The sequence below is a fragment of the Leucopleurus acutus genome (genome assembly GCF_964270905.1).
Source record: "Leucopleurus acutus genome assembly, chromosome: 10".
In the NCBI taxonomy this organism is placed as follows: Eukaryota; Metazoa; Chordata; class Mammalia; order Artiodactyla; family Delphinidae; genus Leucopleurus; species Leucopleurus acutus.
This window is the reverse complement of record NC_139153.1, coordinates 91,683,425-91,710,072: the sequence shown is the minus strand read 5'-3', so window position 1 is coordinate 91,710,072 and position 26,648 is coordinate 91,683,425. Positions and strand designations below refer to the sequence as shown.

Here is a 26,648-nt window from a genome sequence, read left to right as displayed (position 1 = left end):
TCCTTTTCCTTAACATTTTAGATCAATGCCCTGGGGGGAAACATTCCCCACATCTACTATGTGACTTTCTTCAATTTGATGAGCTCATCCTAACGTTTAGATAGACCACTCAATTGCGAAAAGCAGATGACAGGGGAAAGGGGGTTGGGATTCTATCCATGGAGAAGAAAAACTCAATGAAAGCTAAGACAACTTCAAAGACAGAGCCACATGAGATTTGATTTTTCTGATAGTCACTTTTTAACGCTCTTCTAGCATTGGTTTCAGCACATGGCAAAGGGTCTGTATTTCTGATTTTAGCCACAAATTTATTACTTCTGAATTTCTCTAATGTGAGAGGAAAATTACAGATCACAGCATGTGTTTGAAAACACTGATTGAGTATATGGTCTGGCAATTTCTCAGGTGTTAATAGTCAAGAAAGCAATTCACTTGCAACTATTTCTGATTTTTTGCGTTTGCAGATTGAGAGATCACCAACACACAGGTGGGTAAACAGGTATTAGAAATACTAGTGGGTCTTGTTGAAAAGGGGCCACGACTGTGACGAGTGGTGGCTGTGGTGTAGGCAGGACTCAGTCCTAAAGAGCTAATTGGCTATGGCAGGACATTAGCTTGGTAACAACCAATGGCCTGGATGTAATGGAGAAAGATTAAGGAAGGCACTGACCACATGCACAAAAGAGAAAGTCATGCTGTCTCTAGGGAAACAGTATGTTAGACAATCTGGATAGTAAACAAAGAAATTACCATAATGGTAAATATTTCCCTGAAGTACATGGGACCTAGGAGATGTGTTCGTATTCTCAGACTAGCCTGAGATTCACACACTTGCTTATTATTCAGCGCTGCTCGTGTCGTATTTCTATATATTGACTCTCATTTTAATTTCCAGGATAAGAGAAGGAAATTAAGAGGAATTTTTACATCACCTCATGATAGCTATTGACTGACTTTACCAGAAGACCCTACCAATTTGTGAAATCAGCAGGTAAATTTTAGTAGTTTTCTACATGAGAAGAGGAAAAGAAAATAGCATGTTAGCTTTAAAAACAGGGTTAAATAATACAAAACAGAGTAGAAAGTACTTTTAAAAACCACTAGATACACAGAGTATAGGTGAGTTGTTTTAAGAAAAATGACAACCACAGCAGCAATAATAATTCTACTGGCTGCTGGCTATATCTCAGGTAGAGGCACTATATGCTTTGCATGCATCATCTCATGAAAACCTTGCAACAAACTTAAGGGTGGATAGCGTTCCCATTTCAAAGATGAGACAAACTGGGACTCAGAAAGGTTAAGTAGCTGACCTAAGATTGCACAACTAATAAGCAACAGAACTGGGTTCTGAGCTCAGATCAGAGCTAATTGTCTGGGGTAGGAAATAAACTTAGTAATAAACTGTACTCTTACCTCCAATGTTTTCCTCAGAATTAGTACTCTGTTAAAGAGTAGATTTAAAAAAAAAATACTGTTCTTTGCTGATATAAAATTCTCAAATTCATTATTTTTTCAAAGCTGAATACTTTTCTTCATAGAGTCCTGACACAGAGTCCCTGAAATATGTTAACTTGAAAGGCCAATGGAAAATGGACTCCTAAAAAAAAACCCTTTTACACAAAGGCAGACCGTGGGTGGGTAAGACTTCTTCCACAGAGTGAAAACTGACATACTCCAAAGGATTAGAACTTCTAACGTAGCCCTAGAACTTCTGGCGGGGGGGTGGGGGGAAAGAATAATATGGTGATCTTTTTTGAGGGAGTTTAAAGAAATCTTACATGTAAGGGCTAGAGAAGAAAAGTTCTCTTGGAATTAAAAAATATACGTATTTCTCAAACAGTATACATATATTTTTTCTCTATTTAGGCTCTAGGTTTCAAAAAGAAAGGACAGGGTCCTCACCAACCATTTCTAGGGCCCTAACTGAGTGTTTATGAATCTTTTCCAGAGAGAAAACTGGGAAACACACCAATTTTTTAATAAAATCATATCCTAGGGTTTTTGCTAAAGAACACTGAATAAGATGTTTAATTCTTATTTCTACTTGTTGGTCAGTGGTAAGTAGAAACACACATGACCCCAGATGGCTGAGGTAGGGGGTTCCATGCCAGTGCAGAGGTAATGTGACTGAGGCCTTTTTAAACTGCTTTAGCAGCTGCCACGACACAGCAACCCTACTACTCACCAGGCTTTCTCAGTGGCCACAAATCAACATGCAGATATACAAGAGAGAGCAACTCAAAGCATCCCTCCCCAGGTCTGCCACAGACCAGCCTGGGAAGCCTTGCCTGGAGACTCTGGGTCTGGCTATGCTACACACAAACCTGGTAGAGGTACAGGGACTGAGGTTTCTTTTTCTCCTCTGATCCCAACACAAGTCTGGAAACACTTTTCTCTTAGACATATTTGATAACATTTTCTTTTCAAATTAACCTCTTTTAAGCCTTTATCACTATACAACATATTCTTAAAAAGGTCATCCTAATCAGCAAGTCACTCTGACTCTATGATATGTCACAGGACAGAAGCCGAAGATGATCTGGTCTGTTCTCAAACAACCAATCCACTTTACAAGAGAATGTTAACAGCTTCCTTTTTCTCCCTATCTTCTTTCTTCCTCTTGTATGAACTGTTTTAAAACTCAGTAAGCCTAGAGCCTCAGGCCAAGAAACCAAAGAGGTAAGTGTTTTAGGACGAGAGAAAGGACCCCCTTTCTTTTGGGCATAGTATCCTCTCTTCTTCCTTAGTTTATTCTCTGCCTGGTATGTAACTACACAATGAGCTCAAACTTCCTTATCTGTCCCGAGAATGGAAAAGAGAGAGGGTAATGGTGTAGAGGTTGAAGGGAATTTATGTGACCCACAGAATTAGAATTAATTCATATCAAGATGCCCAAGGCATCAAGGCACTAAATCAAAGGAAAGTAGATCCTTTGGGGGAAAAAGAGAACCTTTTAATCCCAGATGGAATAAGCTCTATGACCCTTCACCAGCCCCTTAATTGCTCTTTACTTTAGAGCTGCCATTGACTCTGTGAAAACAGTTTAATGTCTGATTCCTATTCTGAAGCCTCAGGAAGAACATATTATGGTCTACAGATACTAGGTTTGCTTTTATTCTTAATTCAAATGAATTGGGAGGCTTCCCTGGTGGCGCAGTGGTTAAGAGTCCGCCTGCCGATGCAGGGGACACGGGTTCGTGCCCCGGTCCGGGAAGATCCCACATGCCGCGGAGCAGCTGGGTCCGTGAGCCATGGCTGCTGAGCCTGCGCGTCCGGAGCCTGTGCTCCGCAACGGGAGAGGCCACAGCAGCGAGAGGCCCACGTACCGCAAAAAAAAAAAAAATGAATTGGGTTTCAGATCATTATTTATTCTAGAGATTTGAAAATCCGTTATTCTAGTCTATTACTGGGATAATGCAGGTGACTATTTACCCAGAAGTACTACATCCTGAACTGCTGTGCTGTCAACAGAAATAATAGTCGTTAGTATGAGGAGCAATAATACTAGTCACACTTTTGTGCTGTTGGATACACGGGGAAAAGAACAGCCACTGGATTTTAACCACTGGAAGGCAATGGAGTTGGGACATGGGGAGGAAAGGGTCATAATTGAAAAGGGAGCAACCCTCCATCAAGAATTCAGGGCACCTCAGGCAGAAAAGGCCAGGCAGAAAACTTCAGCTTCTTCCCCCTCATGTTAGTTAGATCTGGCCAAAGCATGTAGCACAAGCACTGACGAGCAGCACTGCTAAACACCAGCCAAGCTCCCTCGTGCTAAAGCCAATCAGTTAACCTTCATCCCAGTGCTTGTGGAGGAGCTCCGTCTGAAACCACATGAGAGGGAAGAGAATCTTCAAATAGGACCACCAAGGGGATGGCCACCAGGCAGATAGGCTCATGACCGGGAAGCCACCTAGCAGTAGAGGTGAAGGGCGTGAACTCTGTCCGGCCACCAGCATTTCAGCATCATAACAGAACACATCTGTGTGCCCCACAGCGGAGCTCCATTTAGCAGTGGGATTGAGTAAAGCATAAGGAAGGGGAAACATTACTTTTAAATGGATAAAATCAACACTGGAGAGCAAGGCCTGATCTGGAACACAAACGGATACTCATGTTAACACCATGAGCCAGACCACTGATGATGAACTGCTGTGGCTAAGAAAGCTTGGAGAAATTAACAAATGAGTATTTAGTGAGCGCTAAATACTCACTGGTTATTGAGGGGGGTCATAGATATACAAATATTTATATAAATATATTTATATATATATAAATATTTAGATATATGTTAAGACGGTAGCAATTGGAGACAATTAGAAATCTGTGATGTGGGATGATACATGATTAAATGGATACCACCTGGATATGCCACAGAGTTAGAGCACAGAGATGTCTAGGATTCTGTAACCTCGTCTGAAGAAATAATCTCTTCTGATGGGCATTCCTCCACCTGGAGTTTGGAGCTGCACCCTCCTGTCACACCTGCATCCATGTGGGCTTTCAAAAAATCACTCCCAGGAGAGACTTGTTGCTCAGCCATGTTATTAAATGACCCATTAATGTGATTCTGATGTCTGAGCATCACTTTGGAATGTCTGTCGAGATTCCTCCCAACTTGGTAAGCAAGTAACAGAGTGGGATGAAGTTTGAGTTCCAACTGTGGTCTTCCCGGTGCTGTGCTGTCAAAAGCCCCAGTAGCTAATGTTAATCCCTAATCTTAATGATGTTCTTTTTCGTTGTTATTCTATACTCTTCAGAGTAATACATTACACTTGTTTTTCCATCTGGCCTTTTCTTCATACTTCATTTTTATAATTAAAAAGAGGGGACTTTGAAGCTAAAAATCCAGAGATAGAGATAAATAAAAAGGTCAAAATCTTTATTCCTGCAACAGAATCCCCAACTTGATACACCAGAGATCAGACTGACAATTCTCTAGCCATGCTCAAATTCTCCTCAGGTTTATTTAAAGAGTAAGAAAGTAAATGCCTAAGGGTCTTACCATTACTATTCAGCGTTTTCATGATAACTTCCATCTGTGCAAATTCATAGTTATAGTCTGGTTCCGAGGAAGCCTCACTGGCTGCATCCAGGTCATGCTCTGGGGGGCCCGTTTCTTTTTCAAAGTCTTTCAACCAATCTCGCCGTTTCCTCTTAGGTAAATTAATTCTGTGGGGTTTTTCACCATTAGAGAAAATCGACGTGTTTTACACTCAAATAAGAGAAAAGGTGTATGAGTGAACATACTAGTGAACACAAGCTGTTACCTGAAGAAGTGGTTATTTCCCCACAGGATTCTGTCCCCGTGCCACAGCTGGGTGGTGCTGCACACGAGGGTGCCGTTTACACAGGACCTGAAGGAACACCAGGGGGGCGACATCAGCTGGATGGTAAAGAGCAATAAACCTAGACCCAGGAGCCAAAGAGATAACTGGGGGAACTTTCTCTTAATAGGCATATTCGACTAATGCCTAAAGAAGGAGTAACAGAATTGTAAACACTATCAAAATACACGATCTAGGCAAAAATGATCAAGGGATGCTGATATCCCTCAAAGACAGACAACTGGACATGATGTGCTCCGATGGAGATGGGCAACAATGCCTATGGAACATTCTTGTCCATATTTGAGTTGAACCTGATCAAGCCTCTATATCTAAAACCAATTTAGGAAATAGAGAGGGCAGCGGAAGATGTTAAATGACACCATGGGATGCAATGAGCAAAATGCTGACTATGGGAAGCAACTAGCTGTCTGCAGCAAATAAAATGCAAGGAAAAAAAAGTGGGGGAGCAAAGGAGGGTGACCCATGGGCTAAAAGAATCCCAAGGGACATAACAATCAATGACAATGGTTAAATCTTATTTGGAGCCTGATTTCACGAAACAACTGAAAAAGAACCTTTATAAGACAACTAGGGAAATTTGAACACCGCCTCAATGTATGATTAGTAAGGAATTATTGTTTATTATTTTAGGTGTGATGGTACGGAAGCTGTGTTTAAGGATACTGGTCTTTTAGAGATACAAGTGGAGATATTTATGGATGCAAAGTTACAATACCCAGAGGGGAGGGAGGAGGTGATGTGGAGAACATACAAATAAAAAATAAAACTGTCTGTGAGCTGTCGTTTTTGAAGCTGGATGATGGCTGTATGGAGGCTTGTTATACCATTCTTTCTACTCTTATGTTTGAAATTTCCCATAATAAAAACTCAGGGAAAACATAAAAAGAATACCAGGTTTAAATCCTAAACAGCTACCAACCAAATGGTAAAATCAATCAAGGGGAGGGAGGTGAGGGGATGGGTGAAAAAGTTTAAGAGGGATTAAGAGGTACTCCCAGTTATAGTGACATATAGTAACTACAGTGGTGACCATTATGTAATATCAATATGCTCTATACCTGAAACTAATATAATACTGTAAGTCAGTTACACTTCAATAAAAACAAACAATTAGAGGTGGGGAAGAAAATTCTGATAGTCTTTGTTATACTGTATATATTATACCATAATGATGTACATTGTGTCTGTGGGTTTATGTTGGTCTATGTATCCTGGACTTGCCTGAAACAAATCTTGAAGAAGCAACTGTCCAGCGGATGTTTGCAGGTGGTCTTTCAACAGTGCAGCTTTCCTCACATTGTAACTTTGCTACAGCTTACTGGCTATCAAGGGGCTGTGACGTCAGTAGCCTAAATAAGTCACTATAAAAGATTTTGTAGGATTTGCTGCTTATTAGAAGATCTCAACAAGCGATCCTTTGATACAGTTAAAGCACTGTCACTGTGAGTTTTTTTAGGGGGAAAGGAAAAGTCCTCCAGAAATTTTAGCATGGACAATTTTAGTCTTCTCAGAAATGTTTCCTTTACCTAAAAAAGAGATTTTGCTGGCATTTAAAAACAATACTCCCTAACATCATACAGAAAAATAAAGTCAAAATGGATTAAAGACCTAAATGTCAGGCCAGACACTATCAAACTCTTAGAGGAAAACACAGGCAGAACACTCTATGACATAAATCACAGCAAGATCCTTTCTGACCCACCTCCTAGAGAAATGGAAATAAAAACAAAAATCAACAAATGGGACCTAATGAAACTTAAAAGCTTTTGCACAGCAAAGGAAACCATAAACAAGACGAAAAGACAACCCTCAGAATGGGAGAAAATATTTGCAAATGAAGCAACTGACAAGGGATTAATGTCCAAAATTTACAAGCAGCTCAGGCAGCTCATAACAAAAAAACAAACAGCCCAATCCAAAAATGGGCAGAAGACCTAAATAGACATTTCTCCAAAGAAGACATACAGATTGCCAACAAACACATGAAAGAATGCTCAACATCACTAATCATTAGAGAAATGCAAATCAAAAGTACAATGAAGTATCATCTCACACCGGTCAGAATGGCCATCATCAAAAAACCTACAAACAATAAATGCTGGAGAGGGTGTGGAGAAAGGGGAAGCCTCTTGCACTGTTGGTGGGAATGTAAATTGATACAGCCACTATGGAGAACAGTATGGAGGTTCCTTAAAAAACTAAAACTAGAACTACCATATGACCCAGCAATCCCACTACTGGGCATATATACCCTGAGAAAACCATAATTCAAAAAGAGTCATGTACCAAATGTTCATTGCAGCTCTATTTACAATAGCCAGGACATGGAAGCAACCTAAGTGTCCACTGACAGATGAATGGATAAAGATGTGGCACATATATACAATGGAATATTACTCAGCCATAAAAAGAAATGAAATTGAGTTATTTGTAGTGAGATGGATGGACCTAGAGACTGTCATACAGAGTGAAGTAAGTCAGAAACAGAAAAACAAATACCATATGCTAACACATATATATGGAATCTAAAAAAAAATGGTTCTGAAGAACCTAGGGGCAGGACAGGAATAAAGATGCAGACGTAGAGAATGGACTTGAGGACACGTGGAGGGGGAAGGGTAAACTGGGAAGAAGTGAGAGAGTGGCATGGACATATATATACACTACCAAACGTAAAATAGATAGCTAGTGGGAAGCAGCTGCATAGCACAGGGAGATCAGCTTCGTGCTTTGTGTCTACCTACAGGGGTGGGATAGGGAGGGTGGGAGGGAGATGCAAGAGGGAGGAGATATGGGGATATATGTATACGTATAGCTGATTCACTTTTTGTACAGCAGAAACTAACACACTATTGTAAAGCAAATATATTCCAATAAAGATGTTAAAATTTTTTTTAAATAAAAACAAAACAATAAAAGCAAAACAAAACATTAGGGGGATAGTTAATCAATTAATTAAAGTTTAATTTGCTATAAGGGCTGTCAAATGAACTCTGATGGAGAAAAATAATGAGTATCATTTTGAGTTTTAATTTTTCCGTAAGTTACTTTTCTCATATACTCTCATTATCTGCCTCCTAATCTTTAGGGGGACTTTTAAGCTCAAAGTTATGGAATAAGGAAAATTAACAGATGAAAATAATCACTCTTCTGTAGTAATATTTCAAGTCTGGTGGCTAAGTTTTTATTGATAAAAAATACCCTGGAAATACCATCTTAAATGTTTTTAATCTGTCGTACACAAACACGGTAAAGCTTTGGTGTGTATGTTTTACACTAACATGCTCCCTTTATTCTTCAAAATGACTCTCAACATTGTGACTCAAGTTTCAAAAGTCTGTTTCCCATTTATTTGGAAATATGAACTGATTTATTCATCTGCAAAAATGGAAAATGAGATCAGAATATATATGTATATGTACATCTATTGTGAAAATTAATAAAAGGAAACCTCAACTAAAGTTGGGAGTCAAGAGGCCTGAAAAGGGAACTCTCATACCCCAACACTCATCGTCAATTATCCCAAAAAGGAAGATGTCAGTTACCCCAACAGGAAGAGACCTACCATGCACCCCCAACAGGAAGTGCCACTACTTTACTACCCCAGCAGGAGGAAGGAAGACTTCCTCTGCGCCCAGCAACAAGCCCAGCCAATTAAAAAACACCACAGCTCAGTTAATGAGAAACTGTTGTCACCTAACTTTTACTTTCCTCCAATGAACTTTCATTTTTGTTCCCTGCTGATGACTTCCTTTCCTTGTCCCACCTTCCCTACTATAAAAGCCTTCCATGTTGTGTAACCCCTGATGAGATGCTGCCCAATTCACAAATCATTTAATACAATTACATCTTCAAATTTACTCAAAATTTGTTTGTTAACACTATACATATATAAATATGTACATACATACATACTTTTGCCAAAAAGATGAGTTTTTAAAAAAAGTTTTATAGAATACTTATCTCTTCTACCTAAAACACAGACATTCAATAGTCAGTTTTTTTTTGTTTTTATTTTCATTTTGGATGATCTGTCCATTGGTGTAAGTGAGGTGTTAAAGTCCCCCACTATTATTGTGTTACTGTTGATTTCCTCTTTATAGCTGTTAGCAGTTGCCTTATGTATTGAGGTGCTCCTATGTTGGGTGCATATATATTTATAATTGTTATATCTTCTTCTTGGATTGATCCCTTGATCATTACGTAGTTCCTTCCTTGTCTCTTGTAACATTCTTTATTTTAAAGTCTATTTTATCCAATATGAGTATTTCTACTCCAGCTTTCTTTTGATTTCCATTTGCATGGAATATCTTTTTCCATCCCCTCACTTTCAGTGTGTATGTGTCCTCAGGTCTGAAGTGGGTCTCTTGTAGACAGCATATAGATGGGTCTTGTTTTTGTATCCATTCAGCAAGCCTCTGTCTTTTGGTTGGAGCATTTAATCCATTTAAGGTAATTATCAATATATATGTTCCCATGACCATTTTCTTAATTGTTTTGGGTTTGTTTTTGTAGGTCCTTTTCTTCTCTTGTGTTTCCCACTTAGAGAACTTCCTTTAGCATTTGCTGTAGAGCTGGTTTGGTGGTGCTGAATTCTCTTAGCTTTTGCTTGTCTGTAAAGCTTTTGATTTCTCCATTGAATCTGAATGAGATCCTTGCTGGGTAGAGTAATCTTGGTTGTAGGTTCTTCCCTTTCATCACTCTAAGTATATCATGCCACTCCCTTCTGGCTTGTAGAGTTTCTGCTGAGAAATCAGCTGTTAACCTTATGGGAGTTCCCTTGTATGTTATTTGTCAGTTTTCCCTTGCTGCTTTCAATAATTTTTCTTTGTCTTTAATTTTTGCCAATTTGATTACTATGTGTCTCGGCGTGTTTCTCCTTGGGTTTATCCTGTATGGGACTTGCTGCGCCTCCTGGACTTGGGTGGCTATTTCCTTTCCCATGTTAGGGAAGTTTTCGACTATAATCTCTTCAAATATTTTCTCGGGTCCTTTCTCTCTCTCTCTTCTCCTTCTGGGACCCCTATAATGTGAATGTTGTTGCGTTTAATGTTGTCCCAGAGGTCTCTTAGGCTGTCTTCATTTCTTTTCATTCTCTTTTCTTTATTCTGTTCCACAGCAGTGAATTCCACCATTCTGTCTTCCAGGTCACTTATCCGTTCTTCTGCCTCAGTTATTCTGCTATTGATTCCTTCTAGTGTAGTTTTCATTTCAGTTATTGTATTGTTCATCTCTGTTTGTTTGTTCTTTAATTCTTCTAGGTCTTTGTTAAACATTTCTTGCATCTTCTCGATCTTTGCCTCCATTCTTTTTCCGAGGTCCTGGATCATCTTCACTATCATTATTCTGAATTCTTTTTCTGGAAGGTTGCCTATCTCCAGTTCATTTAGTTGTTTTTCTGGGGTTTTATCTTGTTCCTTGATCTGGTACATAGCCCTCTGCCTTTTCATCTTGGCTATCTTTCTGTGAATGTGGTTTTTGTTCCATAGGCTGCAGGATTGTAGTTCTTCTTGCTTCTGCTATCTGCCCTCTCAATAGTCAGTTTTTAAGAAATATATTTCCCCACTGTTTATTAAGGCATCTAAAAAGCCCTCCGGAAATTCTAGGAAAGGCAGTATGATCAAGAGTAGAAATGTGTCACTCAGTGTCCTTTATTATTTTAAACTCTGAATTATAATTTAAAAAATTCAGTTCCTCCTTCTCACTGGCCGTATGTTAATTCTCAAGAACACTATCTCAATAGTGGCTACCAAAATGGTCTTAGCAGATATAGAACTTTTCCACTATCTCAGAAAGTTCTATTGAGCAGTGTTATTCTAAAATAAAACTAAAAATAGTTCCAGAGCAAATCAGAGAGAAATGTAATAAGCTTCATCTCTCTTACTTACTGATTACTTTTGTGATCATCTGTATCTTTCGGGGACCCCTATCTAGGTGCTTACACACACACACACACACACACACACCTGAACATACATATGAACATATCACTTTGCCGTTTATAGTACACTCTTATTACAATAATATAAAAAAGAAAAAGTTATGGAAACTGCCTGGTTTGGTAACATACCCAAGCCAAGAAATTAGCATTAAAAAGTCATTTCTACTTGAACACATGCCTGGGGTACTTGGAAGAAGCAAATATAAAATCTCTTTGCAGGAATTTATGTAGCCTCACCCAAGCCACAAGACTCCTACAGATAAACTGCTGAAGAGGAGCACATCTAAAAAATCATGAACTGCTTCAGGAAGCAAAGTTATCAGCAGATACAACAAATAGTTGGATCGAAGCCCCAGCAACTTCAGAGAACAGAATTTCCAAATAAAGGCAATAAAATAAGTAAAAATAAAATTACTAAAGCATACAATGGAGTAAAAACAAGCCTCTACCAATAGAGACCAGGCATGTCTAAAAAAGGACTTCCTAAACTTCTACAAATGAAAAACAGAGACGCTGAAATTAAAACTCAGTAGAATGTGGTTAAGCAGCAGGTAAATCATGACAAGAGAGAACCGGTGGACTTGAGGACAGATCTGAGGAAATACTGACTATCCCTTCACGCCATGCCCCTCTTTTGCTGTGTCTCCAATCCCATTTCCATCTGCACAACCAAGATTTGGCCTGCTTCCTCACCTCCTATTCTTCTTCCTTTGCATTTTTTCCTTCCATACCCACAACTGCATGGTACTTAAACATTCCATGGTTGTCAATGTCTTCCTAACTGCTATGTCCAATAGAAGCTCTTTAGCTTCTACTTTGACCTCTTTCTTAAATATTCTCTTCCCTTAGATTCCATCACTGTATCCTGCTGTTGCCTCTGTGCCTCTCTGACTCCCTTGTCTCACCCTACTTCATGGTTTATCTTCAGACCATCCCATAAACATTGGTTTAACCCTTCCACTATTCACTCTAGACCCACTTTCAAGACAGGCAACACTGATTATGCCCAGTCTGTATCTTTAGGGTAGTTCTCCTGCCCTAAATCCAATGTGCAACTGGAAATCTTCACATTGATATCCCAAGGACACCTCAAACTCAAAGTATTCCAAAGTGAACTCATTACCACTCATTGCCTATCATCCTCCAAACCTGTTCTTCCTCTTGTATTTCTTATTTTGATTTAGTAGTGCCACTGTTTATCTCGTCTCCTAAGACAGAAATCTAATATTGCTCACTTCTTTTCTTTTACTAAGTGAGTTCCCATCCTGTCCCCAAGCACATCGCTTAAACGTCGCTGACTCTCAAGTAATTCTGAAATACATTTTGTTCTTCACTTCTTTTGCTACTGCTGTGTTCCCACAACAATATCGTAATAATATCCTAACAGCTCTCCCTACCTCCAGTCCTGCAAACCCCACACACTTTTATAGTGATCAGATTTGAAGGTTATAAAGATCACTTTAGAAGGAGCACTTATTTTCCTGTATAGTAACAATTGTTTCTATATATTCTCCTCCACCAGGCTTTGAGTTACTACTTGGGCATTCCCAGTACAGAGCCTAGAGGAAGTATACTGAATGAATGAACCATTGCCCTGAGGTTATAGGAAAGGAGGAGATTGGACAGGGTGGGGAAGGACGAAAAGTAGGATAAAAAGACATGGAAGTAAAATCAGGTATGAGGAAATCTACTGAATAAAATCATTTTCAGATGTAGTGTTAAAAGAGAATATGATCAAATTATCATGCTGTGTATATGTGTGTGTGTGTGTGTGTGTGTGTGTGTGTGTGTGTGGTGTGTGTGTGTGTATACACACATAATTCTGTCAATTTAAAAAAAAGTATGTAAAAAAAATCCAGAGCTTCTTATAGGGGGATACAGCATAAAGCTAAAATCTATCTGAACTTGGAATAAGTAAAAATTAAGGAATGGTATCATTTCACCATTAAATATCTTAACAATCTATCACTATAACAGAAGGCCTACAAAATTCATGAATCATGTATGCTACTATTGCTAGTCTCCGTTTTTCATCACTTAGAAATGTATATGGGTGATATTAACAGAATAATTTGAAATGAATATAGTTTTCTTCATAAAAATGTGTGTTCTGAATTATGTGAGTTAAGGAATACTGTTTTAGGACTTCATTTTACATGTGATTATAAAATAATTCAAGACATCATTTAGTAGAAATTAAAAAGTAAATATATTATCCTGTCAATTCTCAAATTTTTACATATTATAGCCTAGTTTAGGAATTTTTCATATAACGGAGTTATCTGATTAACTGCTTTTCATACAATGCATTACACTCGGTAATAACAAATAACTTTATTCAATAGTTATGTGTGTCAGGCACTGAGCCAAGTGATTTATATGTTTTGTCTACTATTAGCCTCATTTATCATATGAGGGAATTGCAGATTAGATAAAAGAAGTATCTTATCTGAGATCACCCAGCCCTCAAGGCAGAATCAGCCACCCTGAAGCTGGTGCTCGAAATCTTGCTTACACAGCTCTCTACAAGCAGAAAGCAAAAGCCAGTGTAGGCTTAACTCTGATATAACTAAGCAAACAGACAGAAAGGGTCAGTCTACTCCTAAAAACAAGGCACTTGAGCTATGTTAAGGAGCTGCTTCTTACCTTTAAGGGACATTTCTTACCTTGCATTTTCTTTTGGAGTGAGGGTGACCTCTCCATCAGAAGCAATATCAATCTCACAGTGCTCAGGCTGAATTCCTATCCCAAAGAGCTGGATGTCCTGAGAGGTATCTGCACCTACCCTGGTATGGTCCTGGCAACAGATCATTAAAGAAAGAAAAACCTACCCTTACAAGTAACTCAGCAAAAGTTCATCACAATCAGTTCGAATAACCCAACAGCACATGCATGACAACATTAGATGAATCAGATGGAAAGTGTGAGATCTGGCGCACTGTAGGTCAAAAGCTTACCTTAATACACTAAATGTAAAATATGATTAAACACTATAAAGAAAAAAAACCGAACCCTGATCAACAGTGATTAGCTATTATTTTAGAACGTAAAGAAGTCAGACTTGATAGCAGAATACCTTGAGCTCCGGTTTTAACTTGACGACTTACTGTCTATGTAACCGTGGGCAAGGCATTTCACTCTCTGAGCCTCAGTTTCTTTTTTCTTTTTTTTTGCAGAACCAGAACAATATTATTAATATGATCTAATGAGCAGGATTCTTTCTCAAGGATCACCTGACTTAACGGTGAAAGTGCTTTGAAAACAGCTCTATAAATTCAAGAATCATTGAAAATAGTTTCATGGAAAGTCATATTTTCAAATATGTAACTTTTAAAGTGATTTAAAAAATAGCTGAGTTTCTAATACCAAATTACAGAGTACTGAAGCCTGTGGATTATACAATGTACAGATTAGCATGATTTTTAAGTACCTCAAACCTCAGACATGTGAGGACTGTGACCCTTGGTGACTCTGCCCACTGCTCATCCTCTTGTTTGTTCTATTGCTCTAAAAACCATGCAGTCACTGTGATAATACTTCCCTATTCAACAGAGAAACTGAAAGAGACTTGGTCTTTCAAAATTAAGATTTCAGAAACAATTCCTTACCCCTTCATCATTTCCTAAATGAATAGATCTTAAGTCCATTAGTGGACTCTCAGTAAGTCAGGGGCTATTTGTGCCATATCTGTTTCTGGAAAAAGTAGAATCAAAAGGATGACAGAAGGCTGAGGTTCCTTTCTTCACTTCTAGCTTATTCTCCACTGCCTTCTGTATATTCACGAGGCAGCTCAGAATCCTTAACGAAGCAGTCTGAGAACTGCTGCACTGAGCCCTGCAGCCTGGTCAGTGGCAGTACCCTGAGGCCGAAGCCCCGAACCCAAAAGGCCACGCCCATCTCCACACCTGAAGGTGATCATAGGACCAAGAGTTATGTCCTGAGCATACAGGCTTGGGAGGGATGGAGATGGAAGAACCCTAGCTGTCTAATCTTCCACAAGAGTCTGCTTTAGGCTTGTGATGATCTCGAGATCTCCTTAGAATTACTCAGAAGCATAATGGTGACTCTCCAGAGCCTCTCAGAATCCTGTCACCATAGCCAGGGATCACTGCGACACCTTCCATTGCTCACTCGTGCCCCTCTGATGGAAATCAGCCCAACTGCACAGCCCCAGTAGAATGCAATAGAGCTGGTTTTCACTCCTAACGGTAACTTGACTGAACTACCAATCCTCTTACTTTTAATGAGAGCTAAGCTGGATACAAAAAGCAAAATCATGGGAATCGTACGTGACGGAATCGGGATTGCAACTATCTATTAACATACTCTCTTACCTTTAAATAATAAACCAGAAGTTCGTTGAGAGCAGGGTCTGCATTCAGGTTGACTAGGTAGCACTTGTCATCCCCCACCTTGATACCAGACGTCTCCAGGGAAATCCCCATACTTTCAAGTTGTCGTTGCCTCTCCTGTGCACAGACACAGACAAAAGCAGGGAAGCTCTATTTGTTGCTCTAGTCGTGAGATGTATCTGTGGAAAGCTTAAGGCACTATTTCTGGGGACAAGGCCAATGAAATTACACATTCTAATCAGCTCAACCAAGTTTACTGAGATCCTAAAACGCATGACTTCTTGTGTCAGTGTTTTAGGGGCACCAAGGATGAACCAGGCACCATCCTGCCCTTAAGGGCTTCCTGTCCAGTGGAGGTGATAAGACCACACAACTAGAAGTAAAAGAGGAGAGCCCTGTGCCATTGGAGAGGAACAATGTGCTGCGGGGCTTCAAAGGAGGGAAATCATGATGGGTTAAGAGTCCAGGAAAGGCTTCAGGAAGAGAATGCATTTGAGATGGTTCTTGAAGCACAAGAAGAATTTCAGTAGGAAGAAATGGGAGAGCAGCAAGGTAAGGGCAGAGTGTTCTAGGGGAAGGGCAGAGGAAAGCACAGTAAAGACTCTGGGCGCACTGGATGATTTCAGGTGGGAAAGTCAATGTGGGAAAGTACTGGGAGATGGGGCTGGAAGAGCAGGCTGGGTCCCTTTTGCAGAGGGCCTCAAATTCATTCAAGTTATTCAAGAAATATTTATGTGTTAGGTACAGATCTAGGGCTGAGCATATAAAAGCAAACAAAACAAAGCTACTCCTTTCATGAAAACTTCTAATGGAAGGAGAGAGACCATGACAAAACAGACAAGTAAAATACAGAATTTCCAAAGGTGATATGGGCTATGAAGAAAAATAAAACAATGTAGGAGTTATAGAAAGTTAGGTATATGTTTGTGATATCTACAAGACATATAAGCAGCAGGCTGGACTAGGTTCCAGTTACTGATTTCAAGCTACCTGATTGGGATGGTCCAATACTTACAAGTGGTCAATGAGATTAAACTGTTCATGAAATGTACAGTGTAGAGGTTCATCTCTCTCTCATACACACACACTCACACGATTAGTCCTTGCTTTTTATTTTCTCAAGTAAAGTTCATAACAGCATTTGCTAACAAGCTGAAGAATCAAGCACACTGAAAAAACTACTGATATGCTGCATGTTGTAAATTCTCTGCCAATCAGGTAGCTGCATGCTTTGCCAGGTGATCTAAAACCACAGAACAGGTTTCTGGTTAAATGTGAAAAGCAGAACGTATTAAAGATGTTTCCTGAACCATGCCTGTACAAATTCAGTGCTCTGCAACACTTCTAGCAAATACAGGGACCAAACGGTAGTTAATGAAAAACAATGAAGTCAGTGTCTAAAGAGGATCTTTGCAGGCTCTAGTTCAGTAGGAAGAGGTCCTTAAAGGACGTTTTGAGGATGATAAGTGGCTACACAGAAAAGACAGCAAATGAAAAAGAATCACTACAGCACAGGGAAATATATTCAATATCCTGTAATAAAACACAATGGAAAAGAAAAAATATATATATAAAAAGAATGTCTACATGTGTATAACTGAGTCACTCTGCTGTACAGCAGAGATTGGCACAGAATTGTAAATCAACTCTACTTCAATTAAAAAATAAAATTAAAAAAAAAATCACAATATTTTAGGCCCAAGTTATCAAGCTACCTGTGCAATTTCTTCTGTTTTCCTCAGCTTCTCTTCCCAAGTCACTGTTAGTTCTCTTATCAGCTTTTCAGACTCTTCGAGCTTCTCTTTCAGTTCAGGGGCCTTCATAGCCTTTAAAATGAAAGCAGAGAAATCTGATTTTCTAATTTTTTCCACCCTTGTGTACAAGACAATCCCTTATTGTCCTTCTTAAGCGGTTATCAACTGTCTGTTGGAAGCAATTAAGCCACACACTGTCAGGGGGTTTTAGACCTTTATTAATCAAATGAAGTGAAAGAGTAAATGGCTGCTACTCTTTGAGGGAGAAAGAGAAATTCCAGTGCCCTGAATTAAATTGATACAAATAATCCCAGAGTAATTTTACCCATCGTACTTAAATTTCACATTTAAAGACCTAAAAGATGCTAAAGTTCATCTTCAAAATAGAAAAGTATGAGAACAAATTACTTAAGTAGACTTCTTTTTCAATAAGACAGAGATCAACACACTTATAAACACATTCCAGTTATATTAACCTACCAGGAAAGGTGGCAATTCTTCTCATTTATTTTAAAATTTGAGTCTGGGCCATTTGAACTACTTTTCTTATTGATGGTAATAAACTTAGCATATTTATTACTCACTTGGAAATAGGACTTCTGCTTAAAAAGGCAGTAATTTCCCTCTGTGTTTGCTCAGTGAGAATAATTAAGGGGTCTAAATATAGCTATATGCAACTTAAGAAATTTGGGGGGCCTTTACTTGGCCACCACATATGCTTTTTTTGACACCCTATAGTCACATGAGCTTCTGCAGAGTATAACCCTATGACCAAGAAAGATGGCAGAGCTCGGACAGGAAGCTGAAGTGGCAATGATGTGGAGGCTGGCTCAGGATCTTGAGTCTCACTCTGTTAACAGAGCCTGGGAGTGATATTTAGTGCTGGGTCCAAGGGGACATACATGAAAATTCTACATGAACCTGCTGTAGTTCCTCTGCTCTACCCTTCGGCCAGGCATTGTTCTAGCTACCCGCCCTAGATTACATGGTCACAGTGGAAATGCAGATTCACAGAAAAGAGGGAGGATGGAGACCATCCACCTACAGACAAACTCCAGAGCTGTTATACTCTCCTCCTAGGATCATGACTCTCATCAAAGTTTATCAGCATTTTGAGTTTTCAGGTGTTCTGCTACCCTTCTTGGCATCGATTTTTAAAAAAATTATGCTTGATGCACTCAATGATGATTATGATGATAATCACATTATCACAAAAAGAGCACAAAAAGAGCAACATTTATCGAGCACTTACCATGGGCAAGTCATTGTGCTAAGTGCTTTCCAGTATCAATGTTGTACTAAGGGTTAGCGAAAAAAAAATTAATAAAACACGCCCCTTGCACTTTAGGAGCCCGTGGCCAAGAAAACGAGGAAGACATGTAAACAAATAGTTATAATGCAACTCCGTGATCACCAACAGATGGAATATTCAGATCCCTGGCTTTGACTTCCTTTTCTTTGTGGGGTCAGAAGACAGTGGTATGAAGGAATGTGAACTTAGAAGCCTTAGGTACACATCTGAACCCTGGCACGTGGAAGCATGTGACTGAAGTTAAGGCATTTGACCTTCATCTCAGTCCTGTTACTATTTCAGTGAGACAGTGCCTCTCTGGCAACAGCTATTTGGAAAGGGTTATGGTTATTAAAGTCTGGGTAAAGCCAAGGAAAGACGGCAACAATGCAAAATGATTTTGCTCCCTGCCAGGAGCTGATAAAAAAAGATAAAAGGAGATTTCTGAATTTTTCCTAATGCTAACTATTCTTGACCAGCTTGTCCTCCACGACTTAATGAGGAGATGATACAGAACTAACTTCTCTGAAAATGGCAAGGCTGCGTGGGAATGTAATCTACAATGTTAATCAAAGCAGCATATTTGGGTCTTAGGATTTCACACTGGAAGAGATCTGGGCTCAAGGGCCACCTGATTGACTGAAGCAAACAGGCAATAGCAGCACCTCTCTATCAATTGTCTGCTTCCTTGACTGTCAGTTCATGGGACGGAGCCTTGCATTATACGCCTGTGTCTTCACAGTGCTTAGCACGGAGAAGATGCCCATCAACTCAGAACTACTGAACCACATGAGGTGACCCGGAAGTGCAAGTGAGCTCGACCTCGCCTCGCCACTCAGACACCACGAGCCGGGGAGCTTGGATCACAGGGAGAACCGGGCTGACCATACCTCAGCCTGCGAGAGTTGCTCTCGTAGTTTCTCCACTTCCTCCCGCAGTTCCCGGATGACTTTTGCGTTGGGATCCTCATTCACAATGGCATGGTTAACGATCCTTTTGGCTCGATCGGCATATCTTAGTGTGGAGAGGGTCTCTTCGTAGTTGTCTGCTGCTGGGCTAATGGTGGCGATCATAGAGGTCTGACTGTTGCCCCCCAGATTGTCCTGCAAAATATTTCAAATAGCATCTTAGGAAACAAGGCCCATTCCACACACAACGCATGAGGGAAGCAGCACACGTGCATGGATGACCTTCGTGCTGAAGAAAACTCAGTGTGGAAATGGGTTTGTATTTCACAAGTAAGTTTATGACAGATGAAAGTGGTCTCTCTCTATTCACATCAATGCACAATGCCTGTCAAACAGCATTATTAATGGAAAAAAGGCAACAGGAATGAGTTTTCATCCTGCATGTTTAGGAATCAGGATAACAGTATTGTCAGGAGTTCGTTGTGTAGTATTTTGCACACACTTCTCAGCTGTCACCACTGAAACAGCCAATTTCTAGTTGGAAAAGAACACGAGAACAATGAATTACCTTAAGAAGCCAAGTGAGGACTGAATCGCGATAAGGCACAAATTTGTTTTTACCCTTGCCAGCTGCCTGGTCAGCCAGCGATGAGATAACCAACCCCAAGGTTGTAAGTGATCTGCCAAGAGAAAAATTTAAAAATTAGTTTTATGGAGTATTTATTTAGTTTTCGTAAAATAATAATCCTTCTAGATAATAAGTATAAAATTATAAGTCCCGGGCTTCCCTGGTGGTGCAGTGGTTGAGAGTCCGCCTGCCGATGCAGGGGATGCAGGTTCGTGTCCCGGCCCGGGAAGATCCCACATGCTGCAGAGCGGCTAGGCCCGTGAGCCATGGCCGCTGAGCCTGCGCGTCCGGAGCCTCTGCTCCGCAGCGGGAGAGGCCACAACGGTGAGAGGCCTGCGTACCGCAAAAAAATAAAAAATAAAAAAAAATAAAAGTCCCTAAAGCTGATATCATCAAGTCTACATTCGTCAAGAAACTGAAAAAAAGGAAAACAAAAAGTAACCCCATTAATTTAAAAGAATGAATGTAGAATCCCTGTAGAGTCTATTCCGATCAATCACAGAACCTGTGAAACATACATTTCAGAACCTGGAAACATACATTTAAAAGATCGCACTAGAGGGCTTCCCTGGTGGCGCAGTGGTTGAGAGTCCGACTGCCGATGCAGGGGACACGGGTTCGTGTCCTGGTCCGGGAAGATCCCACATGCCACGGAGCGGCTGGGCCCGTGAGCCGTGGCCGCTGGGCCTGCGCGTCCAGAGGCTGTGCTCCACAACGGGAGAGGACACAGCAGTGAGAGGCCCACGTACCGCGAAAACAAAACAAAAAACAAAACAAAACAAAAAGATCGCACTAGAGAATTATAACTTACTTCAAATATTATGTTTAAAGTCTCAACCATTTACTCTTTGAGTCTAACTTGGACCACTCTGGCCTCTGATTTTCCCAGAGTAACAATGTAACTTGCAAAGCACCCTTCCACTACAGTTACAAGGTACATCCTGTTCATCTGCTTAAAGCTGGCAAGCTTATTTCAATGTGGAGTTGCTACAGTTTAACAAAGAACTACCCAAGCAGAATCTTGGAAGCCTTCCCAGGCCTGCTGAATCAGAACCAGTTAAAGGCATCTCCAGGTGATTCACATGCGCATTAAATTTTGAGAAGCCCTGGCTGAACAATACCCAAAGTGATACATACATTCAGGTGCCAGGCCTATGAGCCTCAAAAGTGGTCCTGGGACCAGCAGCACCAGCACAACTTGCAGCCTTGTTAGAAATGCACATTCTCAGGCCCCACCACAGACCTACTGAATCAAACATTCATGGTGGGACTCAGGAACCTGAGCTTTCACAAGTCTTCCAGGTGATTCTGATGCAGGCAGAGTTTGAGAACCACTAGTCTAGGCTAATGAGTGTCCCGTGGTGGTTAATACATGTTCTCTGCACTTGGAGAAAACATCACCATAGAAACAACAGATTTGTGGTATTGAGGGATGAAGGACATCCTTGTATCCTAGTTAAGTACCAACTGCTCTTTTAAAAGAAATCAACTGGATTCCAAGTTTAGCAGCCAGAAAAGAGCAGTCTCAGGACATCTCCCGGGACTGCAAGGAAGGTTACATGATATCATAAAGACAAAACCCTTTGTAAATGATTAAAAAATTAAAAGCTACTACGTATTTATAAAAGACAAGGAAGGACACAAATCAGCATGTGACTAGAGCTTAGCAACTGAAAGACTACATAGCTTTCTTTCTAATGTTAACAATAGATTTCCATTAAATAAGTTGAAAGGAGTAAAAGCATATTTCCCACCACACAATATAATTCTCCAAAGGTGAGTCACTGGAAAAGTCATTGAAACACAAAGCAATTCCAAGAGGCAAAAATGAGTCAGAATTTTAATAACCAACAGCCATTATTGCCAAGTGACATAAATATGTGTATCATAATTGACAAATTTAAAAGTTAAACAAATCCACCCCAAGAGAAATGAAAACATATGTCCAAACAAAAACTTGTATAACAATTTTCATAGCAGCAATATTCACAACAGCCAAAATGTGGAACCAGCCCAAAGGTCCACCGAATGATGAAGGGAAGAATAAAATGTGGCATGTCCTTGCAAAGGAGTATTATTCAGCCATATGAGAGGAATGAAGTTCTGAAACATGCTACAACATGGATGAATCTTGAAAACTTATAAGAGAAAGAAGACAAACACAAAAAGCCACTGGCCTGGGTTGTATAGTGCCCACTCCCCACCCCCAAATTATGTCCACCGGAACCTTAGATGTGACCTCATTTGGAAATAAGGTCCTTGCAGCTGTAAATAGTTAAGATGAGATCATACTGGCTTAGGGAGGGCTCTGATCCAATGACTGGTGTACTTAAAATAAAGCCATGAGAAGACACAAAGACACACAGGGGAAAACAACTGGTGCAAATGGAGGCAGAGACTGGAGTGATGCATCCACAAGCCAAGGAGTGCCAGCAACGACTAGAAGGTAGGAGAGAGGCATGCAAGAGGTGTGTTCCCTCTGAGTCCCCAAGAAGGAACCAACCCTGCTAATCCCTTGATTTTGGACCTCTGGCTTTCAGAACTGTGAGAAAATATAGTACTGTTGTTTTAACCCTTCCAGTTTGTGGTAATCTGTTATAACACTAGGAAACTGATACAGCCATATACTGTTTGATTCCATTTATATGTGAAACATCCAGAAGAGGCAAACCTATAGAGATGGCAGTCGTGGTTGCCCGGGGCTGGGGAGGTGGGGGGAAGGGGGAATGATCTGGACACCAGGTTTCTTTTGGGGATGATGAAAATGTTTTAAAATTAGTTTGTGGTAATGGTTACACAGCTCTATGAATATCATAAAGCTACCAAATTGTACACTTTAAAAGAAATTTTAAGAAAAATGGCATGTGATATACATGAAAAAGAGGGAAAAAGGAGTTCAATATAAGGCAAAAACACATTTCTGCTTTAGATATAGAATACTGGGCATTTTTCATATTTTGCTACTATTGAAATGAAATTTTCATTTGGAAGCAACTCTTTGGACTATCCCCAATTTTTCATACCCAAATGCAGCAGATATTACTTTAATTCATACCAACTACAAAGAGCTCAGCGACTCAAGGGTCAGTATCGGCAATTCTGAGGTTAACAGTGGTCCTACAGCTCTATAACTTATTCAGTTAGAGAAGCTTAACACTTGTAGAAGCCATGCATACATTCAAAACAAGAACTTCATCCGAACCTAATATGGTCCTCTTGGAACAAAAAGAAATAAACTGCAGAATGAGTGGGACTCAGTGATGTCTGAGAGGTCACCAGGTTATCCAGTGACGAGGGGTCCATGCCACGCCCCCTTTCTGGGTTCCCCCCTGGAAGCAGTGATCCAGGGGCATCTAGGATCCTAAAAACCATTTGAAAGTTCAACGTCTGAAAGCTGAACACCAGGCTTACATATTTTAATGGGAATTTTATTTCCAGGGACCTTAAAAATATAACAAAATAACAAATTATGGACGCTGCTAGCCCTGCTGTTTCAGCCTGGAGGCAAACAGGCAGCTCATGGGTGTCAGAACGGGGTGGGAGTGTTTTGCCAATTTTAGGGGCTGAAAACGTTACTCCAGGAATCTTTCTCATTCTAGGAAAGCACCGCTCCTTTCCTGAACCTGCTGGAGGTGGAGACAGTGAGGAAGTTCCTAATGGTTAAATCTCTCACCACGAGTCCGGGTGGCGGGCAGGGGGCGGGGGGTCGGGAGGAGAAGGGGGAGGGGCTGGCTGCGGAGGAAGGAAGACTTAGGCCAGGGGATAACATCTATAAACAGACAGCCAGGGGCTTCCCTGGTGGCGCAGTGGTTGAGAGTCCGCCTGCCGATGCAGGGGACACGGGTTCGTGCCCGGTCCGCTGAGCCTGCGCGTCCAGAGCCTGTGCTCCGCAATGGGAGAGGCTACAACAGTGAGAGGCCCGCGTACCGCAAAAAAACAAAAAAAGAACAAAAAAAACAGACAGCCAACTATAACAAGGGAGAATTCGGGATCAGAAAGAAAGTAAATAAAACTCAGGAGGATCAAAAATAAAACTCAGGAGGATCAAAATAAAAGTGGCTTGCTGAAAAAAAAAATTGTCAGATATATGTATACATACCACTGATTCACTGTACAGCAGAAACGAACACAACATTGTAAAGCAACTATACCCCAATTTAAAAAATTGTCATAATTCAACTTTTTTTTTTTTGCTTTTCTATACCTTCCTTAAACCTACCTAGTTTCCCTTGAAACTCCAATCACCAGATTCCTTCTCTTAGGAGTAGATATGATGTGATGATGTGAGTTATCTATAATGTCTAGGATGGATTTCAAATCTATTTTACCTACGTTTCCAGTGATCTTTTTCTAAGATCATAACTGTAGGACTTATTAAACTTTGAGTCAGCCGTGTATGCATTGCTCTTTCTACTTAGACTGTGACCACCGTGGCAGCAGAGACTGCTACGCCTGGCTTACAGAAAGCATGCAGTCAATATTTGCCAAGTTACTACGCTGAGTCTAGAATACAGTGAAGAACAGAAGACGAACCTCTTTCTACAAAGGACTAATTCAAGGCCGGTTTGGGTACACTCTGTGGGTGCTGGCCCAATAACCATTTTCCCCTTTCTTACTTGCTAACGGACACCTGATTTTGCTGGGAAGGATGAACCGAGCTAAAATCTCTACAGAGTCCTCTGCAGCTCGGAGAAGCCATGAAACACAGTTCTGGCCAATGAGATATAGGGAGATATTCCTGGGAGGGGCTTCCAAGCAGGCTATGGTTCTCCTGATAGAAAAGGTACATAGTCAGCTGACAGAAGCCGGTGGTCATTTCCCCATCTTGTTTGGAACACAGATATGGATACAATGCCTGGAATGGTAGAGCTGTCTTGAGGTCATGAGAACCGCATGAACACATACTAAGGTTAGTACATACGGCTGTGTGCCTGATAGCATTTCTGAGGTGTTGGGCCTGCCTCTGACCTCTTGTTAAGCGAGAAAGATTAACTCATCACTTGGTTGTCATTGCAGTGGTTTCTGTTGCTTACAGCATAATGCAATCCTTGGCTTTTACAGAATTAGCCAAAAGATGATGAAGTTAGTGGAACTGAGTTTAGCCCTCTTCCCCAGGAAGTCCCCACTCCTTACAGGAAAGGAGAAATACAAAGTGGCAATTTATGTGGAAAATTATGGTGAAAGGACAGCACCATCACATGACAGGAGAGGAAAGAAAACAGTTATATCTACAGTATGGGCCTCATTTCCACTCACCACTGTTTTCCAGTGACTAATGCAAATCATTAAACTCAAATGTTCATCTAATGAGTATCATTCCCAATCTCATTTCCATTTCAATTGCTGTGGTGTAGTAAAAAAGCATATACGAACATTTCCCCCCCCCCAAAAAAAGTTCTTTTGCACATTTGTTCTGGAGACATTAATATATGTTATACCTAGAATTCTGTCATCAAGTAAGCTCAGGGAATCATGAAGTTATACGGGATTCATGACTACAGGATTTCTGAGCGCTTTTAGCACTGGGAATCTCCCAAGGAAGGCTTTATAAGTAGCCTTTCTCAAAATTATTTATCCAGGGGTCTTTTTCTCCCCAGAGCCACTCGAGGAACTAGTATTTCACAAGAATGTTTTGGGAAACACTGAAGTAACAATGGCACATGTCCCAAAGGATGTGGCTACTGCATCCTCAGGAGCGAATTTTTGCTGTCCCTGTGGGTCTCTTGTGTTAAATACAGAGACATTTATTCAGATTTCTTTCTTCACATATGTGGACCCTGCAATGCACAAGTGGTAAATTAACAAGGACCCCCACCCGCCCCTGAATAATGGACAGAAGGCAGGTCACTTTTATTCTCCCCTGGTACAAGTTCATGTTCAGTTCTGCAGGCAAAACCCACTGAAATGAGGTTTCTGAGGGGAAATGAACAAGAGTCATGGAGGGTGCTCAAGAAGAAAAAAAGGATTGAGTCACATGAAACATTAGAAACATTGTGCTTATAAGTTATTAAAACAAATTATAGGGGCTTCCCTGGTGGTACAGTGGTTGAGAGTCCGCCTGCCAATGCAGGGGACGCGGGTTCGTGCCCCGGTCCAGGAAGATCCCACATGTTGCGGAGCAGCTGGGCCCGTGAGCCATGGCCGCTGAGCCTGCGCGTCCGAAGCCTGTGCTCCGCAACGGGAGAGGCCACAGCAGTGAGAGGCCCGCGTACCGCAAAAACAAAAACAAAAACAAATTATATGACAGAATCCTAGGAGTAACATATATTAATATCCCTCAAACCAGTGTTCAGTAGAGCCCATTTTTGGATATGTTTAGTATATACTTTATTATTAACCACAGTGATTGAAATGGAAAGGAGACTGGGGAAGATACTCATTAGATGAATACTGTTGGCATTTAATGGTTGGCCATTGCTG

The 26,648-nt window shown here is 40.6% G+C and overlaps 1 protein-coding gene across 4 annotated transcripts in view; it reads right to left on the bottom strand.

The window, feature by feature from the left end:
- Nucleotides 1-26,648, bottom strand: part of KIF13A (kinesin family member 13A) — a gene marked incomplete at its 5' end in the record, with an annotated part of 214,779 nt that overhangs the window by 38,106 nt on the left and 150,025 nt on the right. For all 4 annotated transcript variants that reach the window (XM_082848810.1, XM_082848812.1, XM_082848809.1 and 1 more), the window contains 7 exons: nt 5,009-5,175; nt 5,274-5,360; nt 13,962-14,092; nt 15,630-15,764; nt 17,363-17,473; nt 19,583-19,795; nt 20,169-20,280. In XM_082848810.1, coding sequence (XP_082704936.1) covers nt 5,009-5,175; nt 5,274-5,360; nt 13,962-14,092; nt 15,630-15,764; nt 17,363-17,473; nt 19,583-19,795; nt 20,169-20,280 — 956 coding nt within the window. The remainder of the gene's footprint in view (nt 1-5,008; nt 5,176-5,273; nt 5,361-13,961; nt 14,093-15,629; nt 15,765-17,362; nt 17,474-19,582; nt 19,796-20,168; nt 20,281-26,648) is intronic.